Source organism: Mauremys mutica, chromosome 6 (assembly GCF_020497125.1).
Source record: "Mauremys mutica isolate MM-2020 ecotype Southern chromosome 6, ASM2049712v1, whole genome shotgun sequence".
NCBI classification, from domain to species: Eukaryota; Metazoa; Chordata; order Testudines; family Geoemydidae; genus Mauremys; species Mauremys mutica.
The window spans coordinates 128,404,777-128,425,415 of NC_059077.1; the positions used below are offsets into that span (position 1 = coordinate 128,404,777).

Consider the following 20,639-nt stretch of genomic DNA (forward strand, 5'->3'; position numbering starts at 1 on the left):
TCTTGCCTGTGTACCACCCTACTTGCACTTCTGCCTGCAAGGATACAAAATCTGTATTCCCATCCATAGGCAGCGAGTTCCATAACCACATGGTGCTTGGGCACCAGCAATATTCAGAGCCGGGACCCTGCTCCACCAAATTTTGGGCCAGGGCAGCCCCCCCCCCCCAAGTGTCCCGTGGCCCTGACTTGGTGCCCCTATCCCCCTGCTCACCTTTCCTGAGCCCCTGAGCAGAGCATCTGTCTTTGTATCCTCCATGCTGCTTCCCAGCAGCAGCACCCCCCTTCTCCACTGCCTGACTGACTCTAAACCTGCCCTTCCCCCTTAAACCCTTCCCTTTTCAGGCAGGACCCTCCAGCAGCACAGCCCCTCCCCCTCTCAGCCCCATGCTGTGCAAGGTGGCAGCCTTATCCCTCACCCCCAGTGAGGCTACAGTCAGGGGCAACAGCAGGGGAGGAAGTGCACCCCGTGCACCCACCACGGGGGAGGCCAGGGAGATTCCTGGACCTGAGAGGGGCCCTAGGAGCACAGGGGCAGGAAGGGGGGCAGCTCCTCCCCCAGACCTTGCCGCTGCCAGCAGGGAAAGGGCTGGGGGGAATCGTCCTCTCTGGCCCCTGTCCTGGAGCAGCCTGCCTGCACCCTAAACTCATCCCCAGCCCTGCCCCACCCTAGAGCCCACACCCCCATCAGAGCTTCACCCCCCCACCCTCAACCTGAGCCCCTCCAGCACCCCAAACACCTTATCCCCAGTCCCAGCCAGAGCCCTCACCCCCCACACTCTTACTCTTGCCCTGAGCCCTTCCCACACCCCAACCCCCCCAGTGCCAGCCCCAGACAGACCCTTCACTGCCTACACCCCAACTCTTGCCCTGAGCCCCTCCCACTCCCAATCCCTTATCTGCAGCCACCGCCCTCAGCCCCTCCCCAAACTCCCCCACCCAAGCCTGCACCCCCATCCCCTGCCCCAGCCTGGGGCCTGCATCCCCGACCTCCTCCCTCACCTAAACTCCCTCCCCGAGCCTGGGGGGGGCGGGGGTTGGGCAGGGGCAGGTTCTAGGCCACCCTGGCCCCGGCCGCTTGGCAAACCTGCTGCGCAGCCCCGCAGGGCTCTTTAGAGCAGGGGTCCCCAACCCCCGGTCCGTGGCCTGTTAGGAACCGGGCCGCGAACCGACCCCTAGCACATCAAGAGGCGTGTCTCCGGCAGGGCCCCTGAGCCCCGCCCCCTCAGAGCCGTGTGGTGAGGGGGCGGGGCTGCGAGCTCAGCTGCCTCCGCTCGGCGTGGAGCTCCCAGCCCCGCCCCCTCCCCACGCGGCTCTGAGTGGGACGGAGCTCAGGCCCTGCTGGAGACACGCTGCAGCTGTCGGGCGAGGCGCTGAGGCTCCGGGTGAGGAGGGAGCCGGGGGTAAGAGGCTGGGGCCAGCAGGGTTGGCTAAGGGGCAGGGAGTCCTGGGGACAGTCAGGGCACAGAGAGGGGGCGGAGGTTGGGGGGGCGGTCAGGGGGCAGGGAATGGGGGGGTTGGATTGTGGGTGTTCCGGGGGGGTCTGTCAGGACTCAGCGGCGGGGGGATAGGGGTTGGGGCAGACAGGGGACAGGGAGCAGAGGTGGGGTCCCAGGGTGGTGGGGGTCTCTGGGGGACGGTGAGGGGACAAGGAGCAGGATGGGTCGGGGATTCTGAGGGGGGCAGGCAGTCGGGGGGGCAGGAAGTGGGTGGGGGTCAGATAGGGGGCAGGGCTCCCACTAATTCTGCATTATGGTCAGTTGTATAATTATTTCATTATATATTATAATAATAATAGAAATAAAAGTACAAAAATAAATGTAATGCGCTTGAATCGTCCCAAAACCATCCCACAGGTCCGCGGAAATTTTTTTTTCTACGAAACCGGTCCCTGGTGCCAAAAAGGTTGGGGACCGCTGCTTTAGAGGACGGGGAAAGGAAACGTCCAGCTCGCCTGGTTTTGGAGGCGAGCTTACCCCGGGCCCCCTGCCCGCCAGGAACGCCCAGCTCCTGCGTCAGGCCCCTGCTGGCTGAAGCGGTGGAGGCCGCGGCCTGACGCTGGCCGCGTGCAGCGCCCGCCGCACACCTTACTCCCGCCCTTCCTGGCGCATGCGCAGACTGCCCCACCGCTCTCCCAGCCGCCGGCCGCCTTCTCCAGGCACGCGCTTTACGGCTGCTGCAAAACGCGCTCCCCCGGCCGACGCTGCGGCAGCCCAGGTAACGGAATGGCAGCCCGCGGGGGCTGCCCACGTCACCCCGGGGCCCGTGCGCGCCTGGGGGGAGGGGGGCCCGGCTGGGTCCGGCGCCGTGGGGGTGCTCGGGGCGGATCCGGCCCGCGGGTGGCGGCGCGGCGCGGGAGGTGCAGGGCCCCCGGTAACTGCGGGAGAGCCGGCCCCGAGCCGGGCCCTGCAGCCTGCCGGGGAGCGAAGCGCGCTCGCAGCAGCGGCCTCTGCCTGCCTGTGGGGCTGACTCGGGCGGGCCGCTGGTTCGGCCCAGAGCGGCGTGGCCGGTGAGGGTTGCCCGGGAGGCCCGTTGTAAGTGCCGCTTGTCCCCTGAGGTGGGAAACGCGCAGCCGCCTCCCCACCAGAACCCGCTTTAGAGATGGGGATTGAGCGCCAACAGCGCTAGTGCTTAGCGCTGCCTGTGCCTAGGGCTGCCGGCTGTCTAACCACAGACCCCCCTTCCCAAAGCCCCTCTGCCCCCACCCTTTTCCGAGACCCCCCCCCCGCCTCTCGCTCTCCCCCACCCTCACTCACTTTCGCTGGGCTGGGGCAGGGAGTTTGGGTGCCAGAGGGGGCTATGGGTTGAGGCAGGGGGTTGGAGTGCAGGAAGGAGGTGGGGGCATGGACTGTGGGGGGGGGTTCTGACTTGGGGCAGGGGGTTTGGGGTTCAGGCTCTGACCAGGCAGCACTTACCTCAGACGGCTCCCAGAAGCAGCAGCATCTCCTAGGCTCATGAGCGGCCCGGCAGCCCTGTGCCTGTAAGCACTGCCCCTACAGCTCCCATTGGCCACGGTTCCCCATTCCCAGCCAATGGGAGCAGCGGAGTTGGCACTTGCGGCAGTGCACAGAGGCCCCTGGCTGCACCTCCTGCTAGGAGCCGCTGGACATGCCGGCCGCTCCCACAAGTGGCATGGAACCAGGGCAGGTAGAGTGCCCACCTTAGCCCCGCTGCACTGCGGACTTTAGTGGCCTAAAATCTCCCGGATTTGCTTCAGTAGCCTCTGGGAGATCGAGGCCAATTCCGGGAGACTCCTGGCCAAAACAGGAGGGTTGGCAACCCTAAATATGCTTAATGTGCTTTTCAAAGATTAACTATTCCCCAGAACATAGAATTCCTCAGAACATAGAATTTAAGGCAAGAAGGGACCATGAGATCATCTAGTCCAGTGCTTTTCAACCTGTGATCCACGGACTCCTGGGGGGTCCGCAGACTATGTCTAAGATTTCCAAAGGGGTCTACAGCTGCATGTGAAATTTTTTAGGGGTCTGCAGATAAAGGTTGAAAACCACAAATCTAGTCTGACCACCTCTAGATCACAGGCCACCACCTTGTACCTGCACGGTAACCGATGACCAAAATGAAACCCAAATATTACAGTCCACAGAAGACTAGCCTGTTACATGCCCCAGACAGAGAATAGGAGAGTGCACCAATGTCTCAGGCCCTTACAATGACAGGGATTAAGTCAAATATGGCCAGATAATCTTGGCAAGTGACCCGCACCCACACTCCTCCAAGGAAGATGACATCCCCTCACCCGCAGTCACTGCTAATCTGATCTGGGGGAAAATTCTTTCCTGACCCACATATGAGGCTCATTTAGACCCTGACTATGTGAGCAAAATCCAGCCAGCCAACCACTTGAGAGAATGCTCTATGCTACCTCAGAGTCCTAACCCTCCCTGTCCAGTGTCTGATCTCCCATGATGCTTCAGAAGAATGAGATTTAAAAAAAGCCTCTCAGAATGCATTGGGCGGGGGGATTATTTACAACTGTTACAATAAAGCTGGCATGCTTAAATTACCTAAAACATAGTGAGTAGCTAGCATAGATGAGATTAGAATTTGACTCCCTATCCTGAGCTCAGACCACTCTGCCAACCAGACAAATCCTTTATTTTTGAAATCAGACACTGCTTTCATATTTCAGACACATACTGTTTGATTGTTTGCTGGTGTTAGTGCCAGAATAGAATCCAGTTTATAAAGTAGCTGAAAGCCTTACTAGAGAAGAACTGTAGGTGTTTCCCACACAGCAGATTTCCCAGATTATGCCAGCTCAGAAGTGACAGATTGAGCTGGAGTCTCAAACTTTGATCCCCTGAATGGTAGTTGCGTTCTACTACTACTGCTATATTTAAATGTTGGTGTTCAAACTCACTATGTTTAAAGCTCTGATTTATGTTTGGTTGACTAGCATCATCAGTACTACTTGAAGCTCATTTTATATCAGTGGTTCTCAAACTTTTGTACTGGTGACCCCATTCACATAGCAAGCCTCTGAGTGCCACCCCCCCTTATAAATTAAAAACACTTTTTTATATATTTAACACCATTATAAATGCTGGAGGCAAAGTGGGTTTTGGGGTGGAGGCTGACAACTCGCAACCCCAGTTTGAGAACCCCTGTCTTATATGGACAGGAAACCAGAAGCTATTTAGCTAAGGAAGAGCAGGATTGAAGAAAGGAAATGAACCAAATGTTATCACTCTGAACAACACAATACATGAGATGTAATCACGGTGTAAATGACTGTTCTAGTGTCTGGTGTCTCCTCAAATGCAGGATTTTCTCTCACAGATTGGAGTTTCACTTTATTCTCATTAGATGTCCCAATTTCTGGTCAAGTGAAAGGAAAAATAAAACATGTTCTCTTTCCTATCAGTCAATCCTGGTTTCTTGCTCTGATTGTTGTGGATCTGTTTTTCCCCTTTCTCCCATTATAGTTAAATATTTTAAATAACAAAATGGTCTCAATACTAAAATTGTTCCTCTCCCCAGCCAATGAGTCTTTTTAGGTAGTCTCTCTTATTTAGTTGGCATTTCTTCCCCTTCAGTAGGTGATTGTTCCTTATTAAACATGATAGTTGCACTTTGATGGTATTCTCACTCCAGCAGCTTTCCTAGATGTCTTGCTTATATAGTTAGATTGGCTGTAGTTTGAAGGGGTTTTATTTGTTTAAAATGTTTTTTCAAAGATAAGACTAGAAATCCAGTAGTCTCACTGATTTACACCCATTTCATGTGGATTTACTCATAATTTGCATTACTCTTGTTTTCTTCTGTAAGTACTTTATGTTCACACAATTTACTAAAGTTTCAATTAACTTTTCAGAACTGTTATACCTTGTTATTAAAAAGTAGATTTTGTACGTATTTTTTTTTTACTTAAACTAAGTGACCTTCCTTTGCTCACAGAAAAGCAAAGAAGTAATACGCACTCTGAAAAGATGAAAAAGACTGAGCTGCTTTCAAGTGATAATCAAGTGAGCCCTGAAGACTAATGCAGAGAATTAATAAGAACGTGGTTTTGGCTCTTCTTACTTTGACAAGTTCAGTGTTTCTCCTGTTCCAGTTGTACTATTATAAGTACTACTTATCTCCAAAGGTAAAAAAAAATCACTTTAAAGACTTGAATTTAGCAAAAAAAAAAAAAAGAATTAAAATACTACTTATGCTCAAGTGCATTACAAATATTAACTAATTATTACTCAAAAATCCCTGTGGGATTGACAACTATTACCATAAAATTGACATGCAAAATTTAAGTACATTACCCAACAGGACACAGTGAGCAGGTAGCATAGAACAGATGAGATTAGAATGTTATTCTCAATCCTCAGCCACTCTGCCAGCTAGACAAAGACTTTACCTATGAAATCAGACACTAGACTAAATTTCCACGATTCCAGGTTTTGCTGCGCATTTGAACTCAGTCTGGTACATCAAAAGTGTTTTTTTTTTTAAACTTCCCAAGTGCATGCACCTTGACTTAACTCAGACTGATGTATGATTCTGTGTTGAAACTTGAGACAAATGGAGTTTCTGTAAGGCTGTTTAGGGAAGCAAAAGAGTAAAATGCAATTTGTTGTTTGCTGCATCTTCAACAGATGTGTTAAAATTAAAAGAAGCTACTGTTTCTGCAGAATTGGTCACCTTTAACTTGTCTCTGAGGTTCTGTTGTAAAGCTTTCTAGATACCAAATGTAAATTCCTGTAGTTACGATTCTGATTGAGAACCAAGAGGCACATGTGGCTAGATGTAATCTTTCCATAATGGGAAAATAAAGGCAGTAATTAGCTAAAATGCTGCTAGAAGTGAAATCTTCCCTCATGAGGATTACATCGTTTATCTCTAGATTTCAGTACACACAGTACAAGAACGGAAGACAACAGTATATCTTCACTTTCTCCTTCTTTAGAAGGAGAGTCTGTTGGTATCTAATTTCCTGGCTTAGCTCTTTTGGTGGGGGGAACCCTTATTCAGTCTGAAGTCGTCTTAGTGTTACATGACATTACAGTCTGGCTTCCTCATATGCTGTCCACAGCAAGATTGTGAATTAGAAATCATTGTCCACTAGGTAGCTAGGAATCTGAGGCTTTAGCACAAATATTTTCTTAGGACACAAATATTTTCCTTCTCAAATTTATCCATCAACGGTCATATCTTTGACAGGCTGCACCACTGAATCTCATGTATGACTTTTCCCCAGTGTTCCGAGGCTACGGGCATTATTTCATCTTCCTCTTTCAGAGGGGTTTGATTTAAATCACTGACTTTAATCGTGATTTATATCAACAGATAGGAAACCTTGATTTAAAAAATCAATTTTAAGTGTGTTTTGCATTTGTACATTTTAGTTATTTTCTGTAAAACTTGATTTTCATTGGTTAGTAACCATTCAAACATTGATTGCAACTAAATGTAGCCTTTTAACTAAATGTGGTGCTTCTTTTTGCTAACCAGGTGGGTACATTGTATTTATGCACATTTATTTAAGCAAGTATATTGCTTAACTTAAAAGAAGGTACTTAATTTTTATATTTTTTATGTTAGAAAATGGTGAATGATGCATTTCTTATTCGCTAGATAAATTTTTTACTTGCATTTTGCGTCAAGCCCTAGTTGGATGGAGATTCAAATTAAATTTAAAATGCAGAAAACTAGCATTTTAAATTAAATAAAACTACCTTAAATAGCCTGGATGCATAAGAAAATAATTATCAAAATATATTTTGCCTTTACAACTAACTAATTTATTAAACCAAGTATTATCTGTAGTTAGTGAATTGAACTTATTGTTTCTGGTTACCATGTCTTCATTTAGAAGTAGTAGATATCATCTTACATTGTTTTTAATCATAGATTGAAAAGCAAGAAAGCTTGTTTTCCTTTTCTAACTCCCAATTATTTTTTTAACTTTGAATGCACTGAACTTGCTGAACAAACTGAAATGAAGGAAGTAGTCTCGCTGCAACTGCAGAAGAGGCTACTGCTGTCAAAAGCTGGTTTAGCATTTCAACATACTTTGATTTCAAGTTCTTTGCCAGTGACTTCCACGAGTTCAGTAATTTGACTTTCTTTAATACTTTGGCAGCAAACATGTATTGCTTAATATTATTTTTTGTATTTAATTTAAATTATTTTAATATATTATAAGAAGTTTAGGCCTTAACAATGTTGTCAATTCAAAATGTAATTTTAGATAGGTTTATTTTTAAGTAAACCTATATTTAATTTACGTTTTGATTTTTTTTAATCTATTCTTACCCACCCTGTCCTTTTTTCTTTTACTAATTGGCCTATTGACTTGGAAACATAAGGCTAGATCCAGCAATCCTTGCATGGTCCTCCTAAATATATTAAGTGAATACTACTGGCCATGCTTTTTACTCCATGTAACATATATAGGTAACTTAAAACTGTAATCCTTGAAATGTAAAGTGTTATTGAAAAAAATATGTAAAATTTCCTTTTATAAATCTAAACAAAACCACCATTTGGGATATCTTAGCTTTCAAAATATCTTTTGTCCTTCTTCTTGCTAGAATGGAGCTGTTTTTTCAAAAGTTAAAGGAAGCCAGTCAGGACAAGATGGCATACAGTGGGTATGTACAATGTTACTTATTTATGCAGCATGCCCTGTAAGTATCAATGAACTCTTACAGAATTGCAAATTATGGGTCCACTTCTGCATCCAGTTTAGTCATTGAGAATTTTGTTGTTTTAAATGGAAGCAGCCTTGATCTTACTGCCCTGAACATGACCATTAAAGTAAAGGGGATTTCTGAGTGCTCAGCTATCTCAGGATCATGCCCTGTGTGCTGTACATATAGGCATCACTTCTGAAATGCACCTGTTTCTAGAGTGGAACTTAGCCTTGTAGTGGTGGCATCAGTATAACAAAATAGTTTAGATACAGGAAGTGAAGAATAACTTATCCTATTAAAACAGCAGGGACAAGTTAGATAGGCAGCTTGTAATTTAACCTGATTAGAATTGAGCCAAAACACTAACACAGAAACTGGAAATCTTTCATTTTCTTTTTTTTTAAAGTGAATTTAGTGTTTGTGAAAGGTGTCAGATTGATGGATTTGAACACTGAAGTCTTCTGCTTATCCATAGAATACACTTGGACATGCTAATTGGAGTGCAGTGCAAGCTTCTCCAAAGCTCCTGTGCCCCCATCTATAATATACTGGTTTCAAAACCTATTCAGTTGGAACGGTTTAAATTATTCATGTAGAAGCAGCAAAGAATCCTGTGGCACCTTATAGACTAACAGACGTTTTGCAGCATGAGCTTTCGTGGGTGAATACCCACTTCTTCGGATGCTACCCCTCTGATACTTAAATTATTCATTCAACTCTGTTTGACGCTTAATATAAATGGTGCTTCAGGGCACAGAGGGAAGTCATTTTCCATGTCTGTTCAATCCTTGGCCCTTTTGATGAGACAACCAGCTCTGGTCACAGTTAGAGCCAATTGTGACAGTTAATTTCATGATGTTAACTTCTCTCTGATCAGAATTGGACTGAGGCCACATACTCATTTACATGAGCCAGTGTTATACCAATATAATAAAAACCAGCAGGATCTTATTAAGAGGGATAAGGCAAAGATGCCACATTTATTGTAAATATAATAGTAAAGCAAAAGATAAAAGCAAACAACGTTGTTTTACTACTTATTTCTATCACTACTTATTCCTTACACACACACACACACACACATATATATATATATATATATATATATGTGTGTGTGTGTATATATATATATATATGTGTATATGTGTGTGTGTGTGTGTGTGTGTGTATATATTCATTCACACAATCATTCATTCAGGTTCTGTATAGGTGTTATAGTTACCAGCCTAGACGTTGCTCATGCCAAGTTACTGGCCAGGTATCTTGGTCATGAGGATGGAGCCGAGTCTGTGTCAGATGCACCTGATGCTCCTGGAGGCTGGCAGCAGAACCATAGACTCAAAGTCCTCAGTCTTCAGAGTCCAGTTTTATAGGAATTTATTCCTATGTCAGTCCATGAGAGTTGCTTCATTCTGCTGTTGCTAAATCAATCAGCAGGTGGCTGGCTCCATGTTATCAGATGTTTGTTTTTCCTTCCTTTGAGGTGTGGTGGGGTGGATTCCAGTTTGCCCTCCGGGGGGGGGGGGGGAGGGGGTGTCATCTGGTTGATCCCACTTGACACCTTCGGCCAACACTGAATTTTTCAGGCTGGTAACTCCCTACCCATTCATTCATTATTTAAACTAGGCACTCATTCACATATATTCTCTATCTTAATCAAATCTATTTCACTGTCTCTTTACCTTTTGGGGTGTTACCAATTTATGTGAGACTCCCTGTCTTAACAATTAAAAATAAAGTGAGATGAAAACTTACGGAGGGTGGGGGGTCTCTATTTATATACTATAACAGCTACTGTTTTGGCTTACTTAGATATAATTAATGTTTAACAAGTTTTATACAAAGTATTTCTTTGAGCAGGCTTCACACAGACACAGCTGGTGGCTTGCAGGTTAGAGGCTAAGTCTTGGGAATCACATTTCTAATATAAACCTTCAGTTATAAAGTATCAATTAACAATAAATCATTTCTAACAAAAGATTATTTTTCATATAAACCATGTCTAATATAAACCTTCTTTAATATCCCTACACCAGCCAACAATTATTTGTACAGTGTGCTCAGAGACATAACCTTTTTTTATTGATTATGGTGGTACCTAATGTGGAGAACAAGGCTGAAGAACTGAAAGTTCCTTACCACCGAATTCCACTCTCTACCATAAAGATTAATCAGATTCAATAGGTCATTGGGAGGCCTTGCTCTCCACTTCTCCAGAGGACTTTTTGAACCTTAAAAGAAAAGGTTCAGATTGGTCACTTGCTATTTAAGAGCAGAAAAAATGCAGATCTGAGTGGTGGCATTGTTAAAATGATGGATCATCATCATCATCATGTTCCTCTTACGCCTCTGGCGTTTAGGGCAGTGACGAAGCTCTTCCACTCCTATCTGTTTCTGGCAAGTCTTTCAATGGTTCCCCAGCTGTGGCCCAGGTTTTTCAGCTCAGCTTCCACAGCTCTTTGCCATGTTGTTTTTGGGCGGCCTCATTTTCGCTTGCCTTCAGGTGTTCATCTTATTGCTACTCTGGTGATGGAATCAGTTTCCATCCAAAGCATATGACCAATCTGTCTCCAAGGCCTCCTGGCAATGATGGTGCTCAGATCCTCTTGGCTGCACTGTGTCAATAGATCTTGGTTTGAAATTGTTCTGGGCCAAAAGATGCAGAGGATTTTTCTAAGGCAGGTTGTATGGAATGAAGACAGTTTGGACATATCATACTTTCTCATTCCCCAGCATTCTGCACTATAAAGTAGTGTTGAAAGTATGCAGCTCTGATAAATCTTGAGTTTGGTTTTGGTGTTGTATTTTGATGATTTCCAGACTGTATTTAAGCTCCTGAAGGTGTTCCTGGCTTTACTGATTTTGTTCTGGATGTCCTGGCTTGTTCCACCATCCTGGCTGATGGTGCTGCCCAAGTATGTGAATGTTTCTACATTGGTGAGAACATAATCCTCTATCCGTACTGTTGATGGGGAGGCAATATTAAAGTTCATGATATATGTCTTATTGTGGTTGATTTTCAGTCCAGTTTGCTGGCTGAATGCGTTGAGTCGAGTTGTTTTTTCTTGTATATGGTTTTGGGTGTGTGCTAGGAGAACATCATCATCTGAAAAAGTCCAGGTCTTCAAGGGATGAGAAGAGTGTCCATTTAATGCTCTTGGCATGTCTTGTGTTATACGCCGCATTACCCAGTCGATGGCAATGTTGAAGAGGATTGCAGACATGACACACCTGTGACGTACTCCTGTTTTGACTCCAAAACTGAGCTCACTGTGATCAACATTGCATGTAAAGTTGAAATAGAAGCTTTTGATTACGTTAATTATACGGAAAGGAATTCCATATGCCCGCAGAATGCACCACAGGCTGGTCCTGTGAATGCTATCAAAAGCCTTCTCAAAGTCTATGAAATTTATGTATGCCATTCTAAGCACCGTTCTGTTATGTTTCGTAGAGTGAAGATCTGGTCTGTGCATCCATACCCTTTCCAAAAACCAGCTTGCTCTTTTCTGAGAACACTATCAACTGCCTCTGATATACACTAGACTATGATCTTACACAATACTTTGCTTGGCACAGATAAAAGTGTGATACCATGCCATTTATTACAAGCACTAAGAGTTCCTTTCTTTGGTATCTTCACTCTAACCCCATTGGTCCACTCATCTGGCACTTTTTCCCTTTCCTAGACTGATGTAAATAGAGGGGCCAGGATAGATGCTGCTAATTTAGGATTTACCTTGAACAATTCTGCATTCAAGTTATCCTTGCCAGGAGCTTTCTCATTTTTTAAGGATTTGATGGCTTGAATGATCTCTTCCTTAGTTGGGATATCTGTTGATATCAAAGCAGCAGAGAGTCCTGTGACACATTATAGACTAACAGACGTATTGGAGCATGAGCTTTCATGGGTGAATACCCACTTCGTCGGATGCATGTAGTGGAAATATCCAGGGGCAGGTATATATATGCAAGCAAGAAGCAGGCTAGAGATAACGAGGTTAGTTCAATCAGGGAGGATGAGGCCCTCTTCTAGCAGTTGAGGTGTGAAAACCAAGGGAGGATTGATTGATTGATAGTTGATATCAAGATCATCATCTTCCTCCTAGATGTTTCCTTCCTCTTTAGGTGGCTCCCTGTTCAGCAATTATTTGAAATGCTCTGTCCAGCGCATTTATTGTTCTTTATCAATTGTTAGTAGGTGTCCTTGTTTGTTCCTGATGAGAGTGTTTGTTGGTGTCTGCCATTTACCACTGATAAGCCGCATCATTTTGTAGATGGTTCCTTGTTCACCACAAGCAGCTGCATCCTCTTGTGTTGCCAGATTATCACTATAATGTCGTTTGTCTGCTCTCACAAGGTGTTTGACCTCCCGGTGTGCCTTGCTATACTACTTGGGGTATTTGTCCTTTAGCTTCTGGGGTTTTGTGTCTAAAACTTTTTTCTTCAGGGCTTGTTTGGGGAAAGTTAAAGCAGGGGCAGCTGCGAGGACTGCCTTCTTACACAGAAATATGTGGTGATTCTATGAAGTGGCATTTCTCATAGCCAGCTACTGAGTGCTTTGTGACATGTACTGGACGTGATGTTCTTTCTGGCTCAACAGCCTGCAGGAATAGCTCCCTTGTAGCTTTTATGTTATTGGATTGTTAGTAACAAAGCAGAATACTTATCCTGCTGGTGGCTCATTGCAGTTGTTTCTCAGCTTTCATTCTGCAGGATAAATTATTCAACTTCTCTGAATACCTGAAACTTCTTGACTTCAGGACTATCCCCCGGTACCTCTTGTTTAAGTTTAAACTTGAAGAGCATTTCCTCTGTGAAAAGTGGCTGTAGAAATGACACCTTCCTTTTTCCACAGATTTACTCCCTGATATTCCTAGTAGTTGTATTGGCCCTGCAGAGCTCAGGGGGGGAATGGATTTCATCCCTCCTTGTGAAACTCCTATAGAACTGGTTCCTAAATTCAATTTGCTGAGCTATATTCTGTTGTCAGTTACACTTGTGCATCTCTGTTAAAGCCAGTTGTGTTCTAGAGGTAGCAGAACATGGCCCATGAACATATCTTATTGGACACAGTGTGTGACCCAGACAAAACCATAGCTTGGCATTTGAATGCCAGGTTCAGTTTGCAGGGCTGGTAGTTGGAGGGTGGGGAAAAGTCTCTTGACTGAACACATTTGATCTGGAATCATTGAGGTATGATGAACATGCAACCCTGCAATGCCATTTTTACATTCACTTTCAGAGTAGAACTGCACATTAAGGCATTTGTTCGTAATTGATTTAATCCATCCTGCAGTGTTAAATTAGATTAACTTTTAATTGTTGTCACAGTACGATAAATTGCTGTAAATGTTTGTTGGTATTTCTTCTTCCATGGAGATGTGAATGTATCTAATTGAAAGAATACCTGTGTATGAGTCAAGCTAACAAATCACCCTCCTAGAGACTGGATAATCTTGCTGAAGCATCTAGTCCAGGGGTCTCAAACACGCGGCCCGCGGGCCGCATGCGGCCCGCGGAGCTCTTCCCTGCGGCCCGCGGAGCTCCCCCACCAGGGCCGGCTCTAGAGTGAGCCCAGAGTCCGCGGCTGGGAATCGGAAGGCTCCGAGCTGCCCGCCGCGGCGGGGAGCCCAAGCCTTTTAACTCCCAGCCGCGGCTGGGAATCGGAAGGCTCCGAGCTGCCCGTGGCGGCGGGGAGCCCAGAGCCTTTTAACTCCCAGCCGCGGCTGGGAATCAGAAGGCTCCGATCTGCCGCGGCGGGGAGCCCAGAGCCTTTTAACTCCCAGCCGCGGCTGGGAATCAGAAGGCTCCGAGCTGCCCGCCGCGGCGGGGAGCCCAGAGCCCTTTAACTCCCAGCCCCGGCAGGCTCCGAGCTGCCCGCCGCGGCGGGGAGCCCAGAGCCTTTTAACTCCCAGCCGCGGCTGGGAATCAGAAGGCTCCGAGCTGCCCGCGGCGGCGGGGAGCCCAGAGCCTTTTAACTCCCAGCCGCGGCTGGGAATCAGAAGGCTCCGAGCTGCCCGCGGCGGCGGGGAGCCCAGAGCCTTTTAACTCCCAGCCGCGGCTGGGAATCAGAAGGCTCCGAGCTGCCCGCGGTGGCGGGGAGCCCAGAGCCTTTTAACTCCCAGCCGCGGCTGGGAATCAGAAGGCTCCGAGCTGCCCCCCGCGACGGGGAGCCCAGAGCCCTTTAACTCCCAGCCGCGGCTGGGAATCAGAAGGCTCCGAGCTGCCCGCAGCGGCTGGGAATCAGAGGGCTCCTGGCGCTTCCCGCCGCCAAGCCGCCAAACAGCTGTTGGTGGTGCTTAGCACTTTCCAGGAGGGAGGGGGGAGGAGCGGGGAGCCGCGCACTTAGGGGAGGAGGTGGAGAAGAGACAGGGCAGGGGCGGAGCCTCATGGAAGGGGTGGATTGGGGGTGGGGCCAGGGGCAGCAAGGGGGCGTGTCAGTGATGCGGCCCTCGGGCCAATGCACTCGTCCTCATGCGGCCCTCGGGGTCATTTGAGTTTGAGACCCCTGATCTAGTCCTTACAGTGCTTTTTTTATACTTACAAACATCAGAGTGGTCTAGACCAAACAAAGAGTGCATTACATACAAGCTTGCCTGAACAGTGCACCTTTTGTACATACCAGAAACCAGAACATTACAAAGAGCATACTTGATACAGGATCGATGGCATGAATTGTGCAGTTCTGCTTAACGGAGTGACCAAATGTCCCAGTTTGCTCAGGATACTCTTGAAATCCACCTGCTAATTCTTCTCCCTTGCCCCTCAAAAATAAATATGCAAAAATTCCTGATTAGATTTTACCAGTTCCACAGCATAAGGCACTGTGAAATAGTGCTACCATGAGCATGTTTTATGATCAGAGATCGTTTCCTTCACTCTCCTTGTCAGTTTCACCATTTGTAAAATAGGTTAAGAATATTTATCTGTTTCTGTCATATTGATGAGAATTAATTAGTTAATACATGTATAGTGCTTTGAAGACCTAAAGTGGTGAATACATGCTAATTATTATTATGGCATATAGTATCTACTATGTGTAATAATAAACTCCTCTTCCTCCCAAATTTGAGTGACCATTTTGTAAGATGACTAGCTCACATGACTATATAAACCTGTTGACTGGGATTTTTTTTTAAGTAGTCTTGTAAAGAATTTTAATTCTAATTTGTATGAATATCACAATTTGTGCTTTCAGGAAAATTATATATTTTTGTTAACTTATTTCGTAAGTGAAAAAAGCCAGTAAATTTCACTAAACCCACAATTTACTCTTAATTTTGCTGCTGTTGTCTAACGATCATTGTCTCAAAAGCTAGTGTGGCCCTACGTTTTCCAGTAGAGGGCTCTGCTGTACAGCAAGAAGTGCACTGGCCAGAAATATGGAACACAAAATGTGAGCTTAGAGTTCTTGAAAATATATGGATATGAGAGCTCCTATATGTCCACCTTAGGACTACATAACACACATAAAGTATAGCCAATAAGTGAAGGATTTTGTTCTTAAATTTGTGTCACGGGGGAACCCTGTTCTTTTATGAACACACTTCACTCTGTAATATCCTTTGGAGCTATCAGGTTTGGTGCTTATTCCACTTTCTGTTCCCATTGGAGAAGTCTTATTGGGAGAGGTCAATTCCTAATGGAGTCATAATTTTAAAAGGTTAACTTTTACACACTTATAGGGTGATCTGATTCTTATTTTTTGCTCTTCCAAACAGCACGTGATTAAGAAATTCCTTGGTTTAGTGTCCAGTCACAATGCACCAGTGTATCTCATTGATCCTTTGGTTCTGGGATTAATTCAGAAAGACTATGAACAGCTCAGCAGCTCTTCTGATGGCATGAGCCCAGAATGCAAGTATTTCTGTGCTGCACGGGACTTCACCACATTTGCATTACTGGACAAAACATGGAAACATGAAGTAAGATTTTCTCCTTTTTCATTTTTGTCTGCTGTGATGCACCCAGCCATTATAGGATTAATGGTTGAACAGAAAATATTTAAAGACTTCCAGGTTTAAAGTTCATGATGTGGAACTGGTCTAAAAGTGGTGGTGTACTTAAATTTTTTTTAGAAACCTTTAGGTAAAGGGAAGTCATGCAACAGTCTGTTCAAGATGCATGGCACATGGCAGGGAAGTCCCAAAGAGAGACTAGCTTCTGCCAACGCTCTTGAGAAGCTCAGATAAAATGTTTCAAAGGCTGTCTCAGTGAACTGAGAATTCATCAGGTAGCCCAAAGATAGTTGGGCCACTGTCCACAACATACATAGACTGAGGTGAGAGGGGACCAACTTTCAGAAGAAAGAGAGGGAGAGATCTGTTAGAAAGGGAGAAGAAAAAGAAATAGAAATTTATCATACGTATAGCCATAGTAAATTTTGAGTAGTATCCATTGCAGAGGTAGCAGAGCTGTTAATGTGCATTTATATGATTGTTTCATAATGTACAGCAACCATATACTGATGTATGTTTGTTACCTTGTCATTTATTTTTTATATTATAAGATTTTAATTAAACTCTTTCTGACAGAAAAAGCTGGGGCTTTATGATAAAAAGAAAAGCTAGGTGTACAAAATTACTGTATTCTGGAAATGTGTATTATTTGATTAACTTGCACAAGATATATGGAGATGACTTCAATAAAAATCTAAATGATTTTATTTAAGAAAGGGGAAAAAAATGTGAGACAGGCAGACGTAAAACTCTCTTACTCAAACACAGTGAAAAATGGTGGCATTTTGGGCCTGAGTAAAGAAGGCTGGCTGCATTTCTTTCTTTCTTTCTCTTTGTCAATACTAATTTTAGCTTACAGAAACTGAGCATAGGGCCATGAGTCAGAACACTATTCTAGCTTTCCCTCTTTGTGCCTCAGTGATGCCATCTGTAAAAGGGGAGCTTACAATTTTGGATTTGCTGTTGAAAAGAGCTGTTTAAGTCTTGAGTGATCTTCTTCTTCTCTTTAGTCATCATCTTATTCCCCTCCCTTGAGGAATATGTTAAAGCTGATTGGCTTCATGTAACTTGTGAAATTTAGGCTAACATTTATGCAAAAAGAAGGATTTGCAACAGTCAAGTCATGATATAATCAAGGCATAAATAAGGACGTCAGAAGAGTCAGGTTCAATGTAAGAATGAATTCTGGGAGTGATCCAAAGCTAAAGACGTGGTGCTGTGGGGTGGGAGGAAACAAGTAAATTCAAAGTCAAGGACTCTCTCAAGGTTTCAGCATCGGTATTTGATAGTGGATTTGATAGTGGATGCAAAGATGTGAAGTGTGTGTGTGTGTGTTTAATGGCTAAAGAAGTAGGATTCAAACAAGAAGAGAAGAATACCAGGGAGCTGAGTGCTTGCATAAGGCATCAGGAAGGGTACAGTGTTTCATAGCAGAATCTATAAAGTAGCACAGAGGTTGGCCGCTTCAGTGTAAACATTTATAATCATTCCAGTGAAAAATCTGTGCGTATATATTTACACAGTGGCAGTTTTGTTAGAACATTATGTGAGAGTTGGATTTAAGTAAGGGCTTGTCTACATGAATACACCTCTACCCCGATATAACGCGTCCCGATATAACACGAATTCGAATATAACGCAGTAAAGCAGCACTCCGGGGGGGCGGGGCGGGGCGGGGCTGCGCACTCCAGCAGATCAAAGCAAGTTCGATATAACGCAGTTTCACCTATAACACGGTAAGATTTTTTGGCTCCCGAGGACAGCGTTATATCGGAGTAGAGGTATATTTAGTTTGCAGCAAGTTGGGCTGTGAATCTACCCTGCGCTAGCCTGCTATGTGCTGTCAATGTGCACTAGGCTGACAGTCACTAACAGTTCATTAATGTGATTTGATCTCGTCCTTTTTGAAATGGGACTAATCAAAATGCATTAATGAACTGCTAATGCATGTCAGCAGTATCCACGCTGAGGGTGTGTGGCAGGCTGGTGCAGGGTAGATTCACACTCCAGCTTGCTGCAAACCAAGGGCTTGTTTACACGTAGAATGTTTTAGTGAAGAAGCTAGTATGCTGATGGGAGAGCTTCTCCATTTGACGTAGTTAATCCATCTCTGCAAAAGTTGGTAAGTATGTCAACAAGAGGAGTCCTCCTGTCAAAAAAGCGGTTGCAGTTTTAGGATGCATCAGGCGAGGTATTGCCAGTAAAGATAAGAAGGTGTTAGTACCGTTATACAAGGCGCTGGTGAGACCTCATCTGGAATACTGTGTGCAGTTGTGGTCTCTCATGTTTAAGAAGGATGAATTCAAACTGGAACAGGTACAGAGAAGGGCTACTAGGATGATCTGAGGAATGGAAAACCTGTCTTATGAAAGGAGACTCAAAGAGCTTGGCTTGTTTAGCCTAACCAAAAGAAGACTGAGGTGGGATATGATTGCTCTTTATAAATATATCAGAGGGATAAATATCAGGGAGGGAGAGAAATTATTTAAGGTTAGTACCAATGTGGACACAAGAACAAATGGATATAAACTGGACACTAGGAAGTTTAGACTTGAAATTAGACAAAGGTTTCTAACCATTAGAGGAGTGAAGTTCTGGAACAGCCTTCCAAGGGGAGTAGTGGGGGCAAAAGACATATCTGGCTTCAAGACTAAGCTTGATAAGTTTATGATGGGATAGCCTAATTTTGGCAATTGATCTTTGATTATTAGCAGATAAATATGCCCAGTGGTCTGTGATGGGATGTTAGATGGGATGGGATCTGAGTTACTGCAGAGAATTCTTTCCTGGGTGCTAGCTGGTGAGTCTTGCCCACATGCTCAGGGTTTAACTGATCGCCATATTTGGGGTCGGGAAGGAATTTTCCTCCAGGGCAGATTGGCAGAGGCGGGTCACTTGCTGGAGGATTCTCTGCACCTTGAGGTCTTTAAACCATGATTTGAGGACTTCAGTAACTCAAACATAGGTTAGGGATTTGTTACAGGAGTGGGTGGGTGAGATTCTGTGGCCTGCATTGTGCAGGAGGTCGAACTAGATGATCATAATGATCCCTTCTGACCAAAGTTTATGAGTCTATGAACTTAGCACTGTCTACGCTGGGGGTTAGGTATAACTGCTTCGCTCAGGGGTCTGGATTTTTCACCCCTCTGAGTGATGTCGTTATACCAATGTGCGTAGCGTAGACCTGGCCTTAAATGTTCATGTAGGCAAGCCCTAAGTAATGGAAGAGGTGTCATATCCCAGTGTGTATTGTATGATTACGGGGCTTTCACCAAAAGAGGGAAATCATTAGTGGTTTCATTGTGCATTACAAAACTTGGAGAAATGGGGACATTTAAGCTTTTTTTTTTTTAATCTATTTATTTTGGTATTGCTGTGAATTAAGGTAAGTGAAGTGAAAACAAGTAGAAAACGAACATGTGCATAGACGGTTACCATCCTTTTAAGGTTTAGGAGAAATTCTGGAATAGGTAGGGCCTGATTCTGATCTAATTTGTATGTTGTAAATCAGGAATAACGTATGTGAATGAAGAATTGGCCCTTAGTGTTGAAGTCTTGTTTTTGTCCTTTTGTCCTAAGTGTTGTTTCTCTGATGTTTAGGTGAGCTTGTTTAGGGCTGCTGAAAAAATGGGGTTCCAGTGGCTAAAGATACAGAACAAAGACCCCCGTTTGGAAGGGATGGATGACCTCTCTGGGATTGAAATTCCCCTCCACTATATCTTCAAACTGGCAGCTCATGCCATCCACCTGGTGGTCTTTTATGAGAGGAATGGTAACTATGTCTGGCATGGCCCATTGCGGCTGAAGCAAAACATAGACAGAAAGTTTGTGCCTTTCCGAAAGCTACACTTTGGTCGCTTCGCTGGAGCTTACAACAAGTAAGTTAAAAATGGAGGAAGACAAGGAGGATATAAGGCTATTATAGCACAATAAATACTACCACTTTGTCTTAAGATCAGTAATTCATGGTTCATAAAGGGCAAGTTATGAAATTCATCTGTTCACTAAAATGCAGGTGAATCAAAAGTTTAAGGTGACAGATCCAATTATATTAATAGTAAAACAAGTATTTTCCCCAATTTACAGATGGAGAAATTGAGACACAGAGAGGTTAAGTGGCTTAACCTGAGCGTGAGAGATCCAGTAATGGGCCAACCCAGCATTGATTTGTGGTAGGATATTTTGATTTCCAAAGAGGTATAGTAGCACATCTTGCCAGCAGATAATTGAATGACTCTGCTTGTCAGCTTATGTCTGAAATATTTTGAAGTAAATATATGTCAGGAAAGATAGAGATTGTCATATTAGCAATATCTGATATTAAAGAAGTGTAACCTCTTTCTGTACCTTTTGTATTATGCTACAGAGCCAAAATGTGGTCAGAAAACTTCATATGGGACATTCTCAGCATTGAGAAAAGGGGAGGCTACATTTGCAAAAAAGATCATTGTAACAGCACCTAGTGACTAATGTGGAAGGATATTGAAGAGAGACCTCTTTTATGCCAGCATAGCTGGGTCAGAAAT

The 20,639-nt window shown here is 44.6% G+C and overlaps 1 protein-coding gene across 5 annotated transcripts in view; it reads left to right on the plus strand.

The window, feature by feature from the left end:
* The first annotated feature begins 2,143 nt into the window (after positions 1-2,143).
* Positions 2,144-20,639, plus strand: part of FKTN (fukutin) — a 60,311-nt gene continuing 41,815 nt past the window's right edge. For 4 of the 5 annotated variants that reach the window (XM_045020613.1, XM_045020609.1, XM_045020612.1 and 1 more), the window contains exons 1-5: positions 2,144-2,216; positions 5,421-5,610; positions 8,051-8,110; positions 15,877-16,080; positions 19,714-19,991. In XM_045020613.1, the coding sequence (XP_044876548.1) occupies positions 5,506-5,610; positions 8,051-8,110; positions 15,877-16,080; positions 19,714-19,991 (647 nt within the window). In that variant the 5' untranslated portion in view covers positions 2,144-2,216; positions 5,421-5,505. Of the gene's footprint in view, positions 2,217-2,467; positions 2,534-5,420; positions 5,611-8,050; positions 8,111-15,876; positions 16,081-19,713; positions 19,992-20,639 lie in introns of those variants that run through there. The other variant, XM_045020610.1, reaches the window with a different exon arrangement.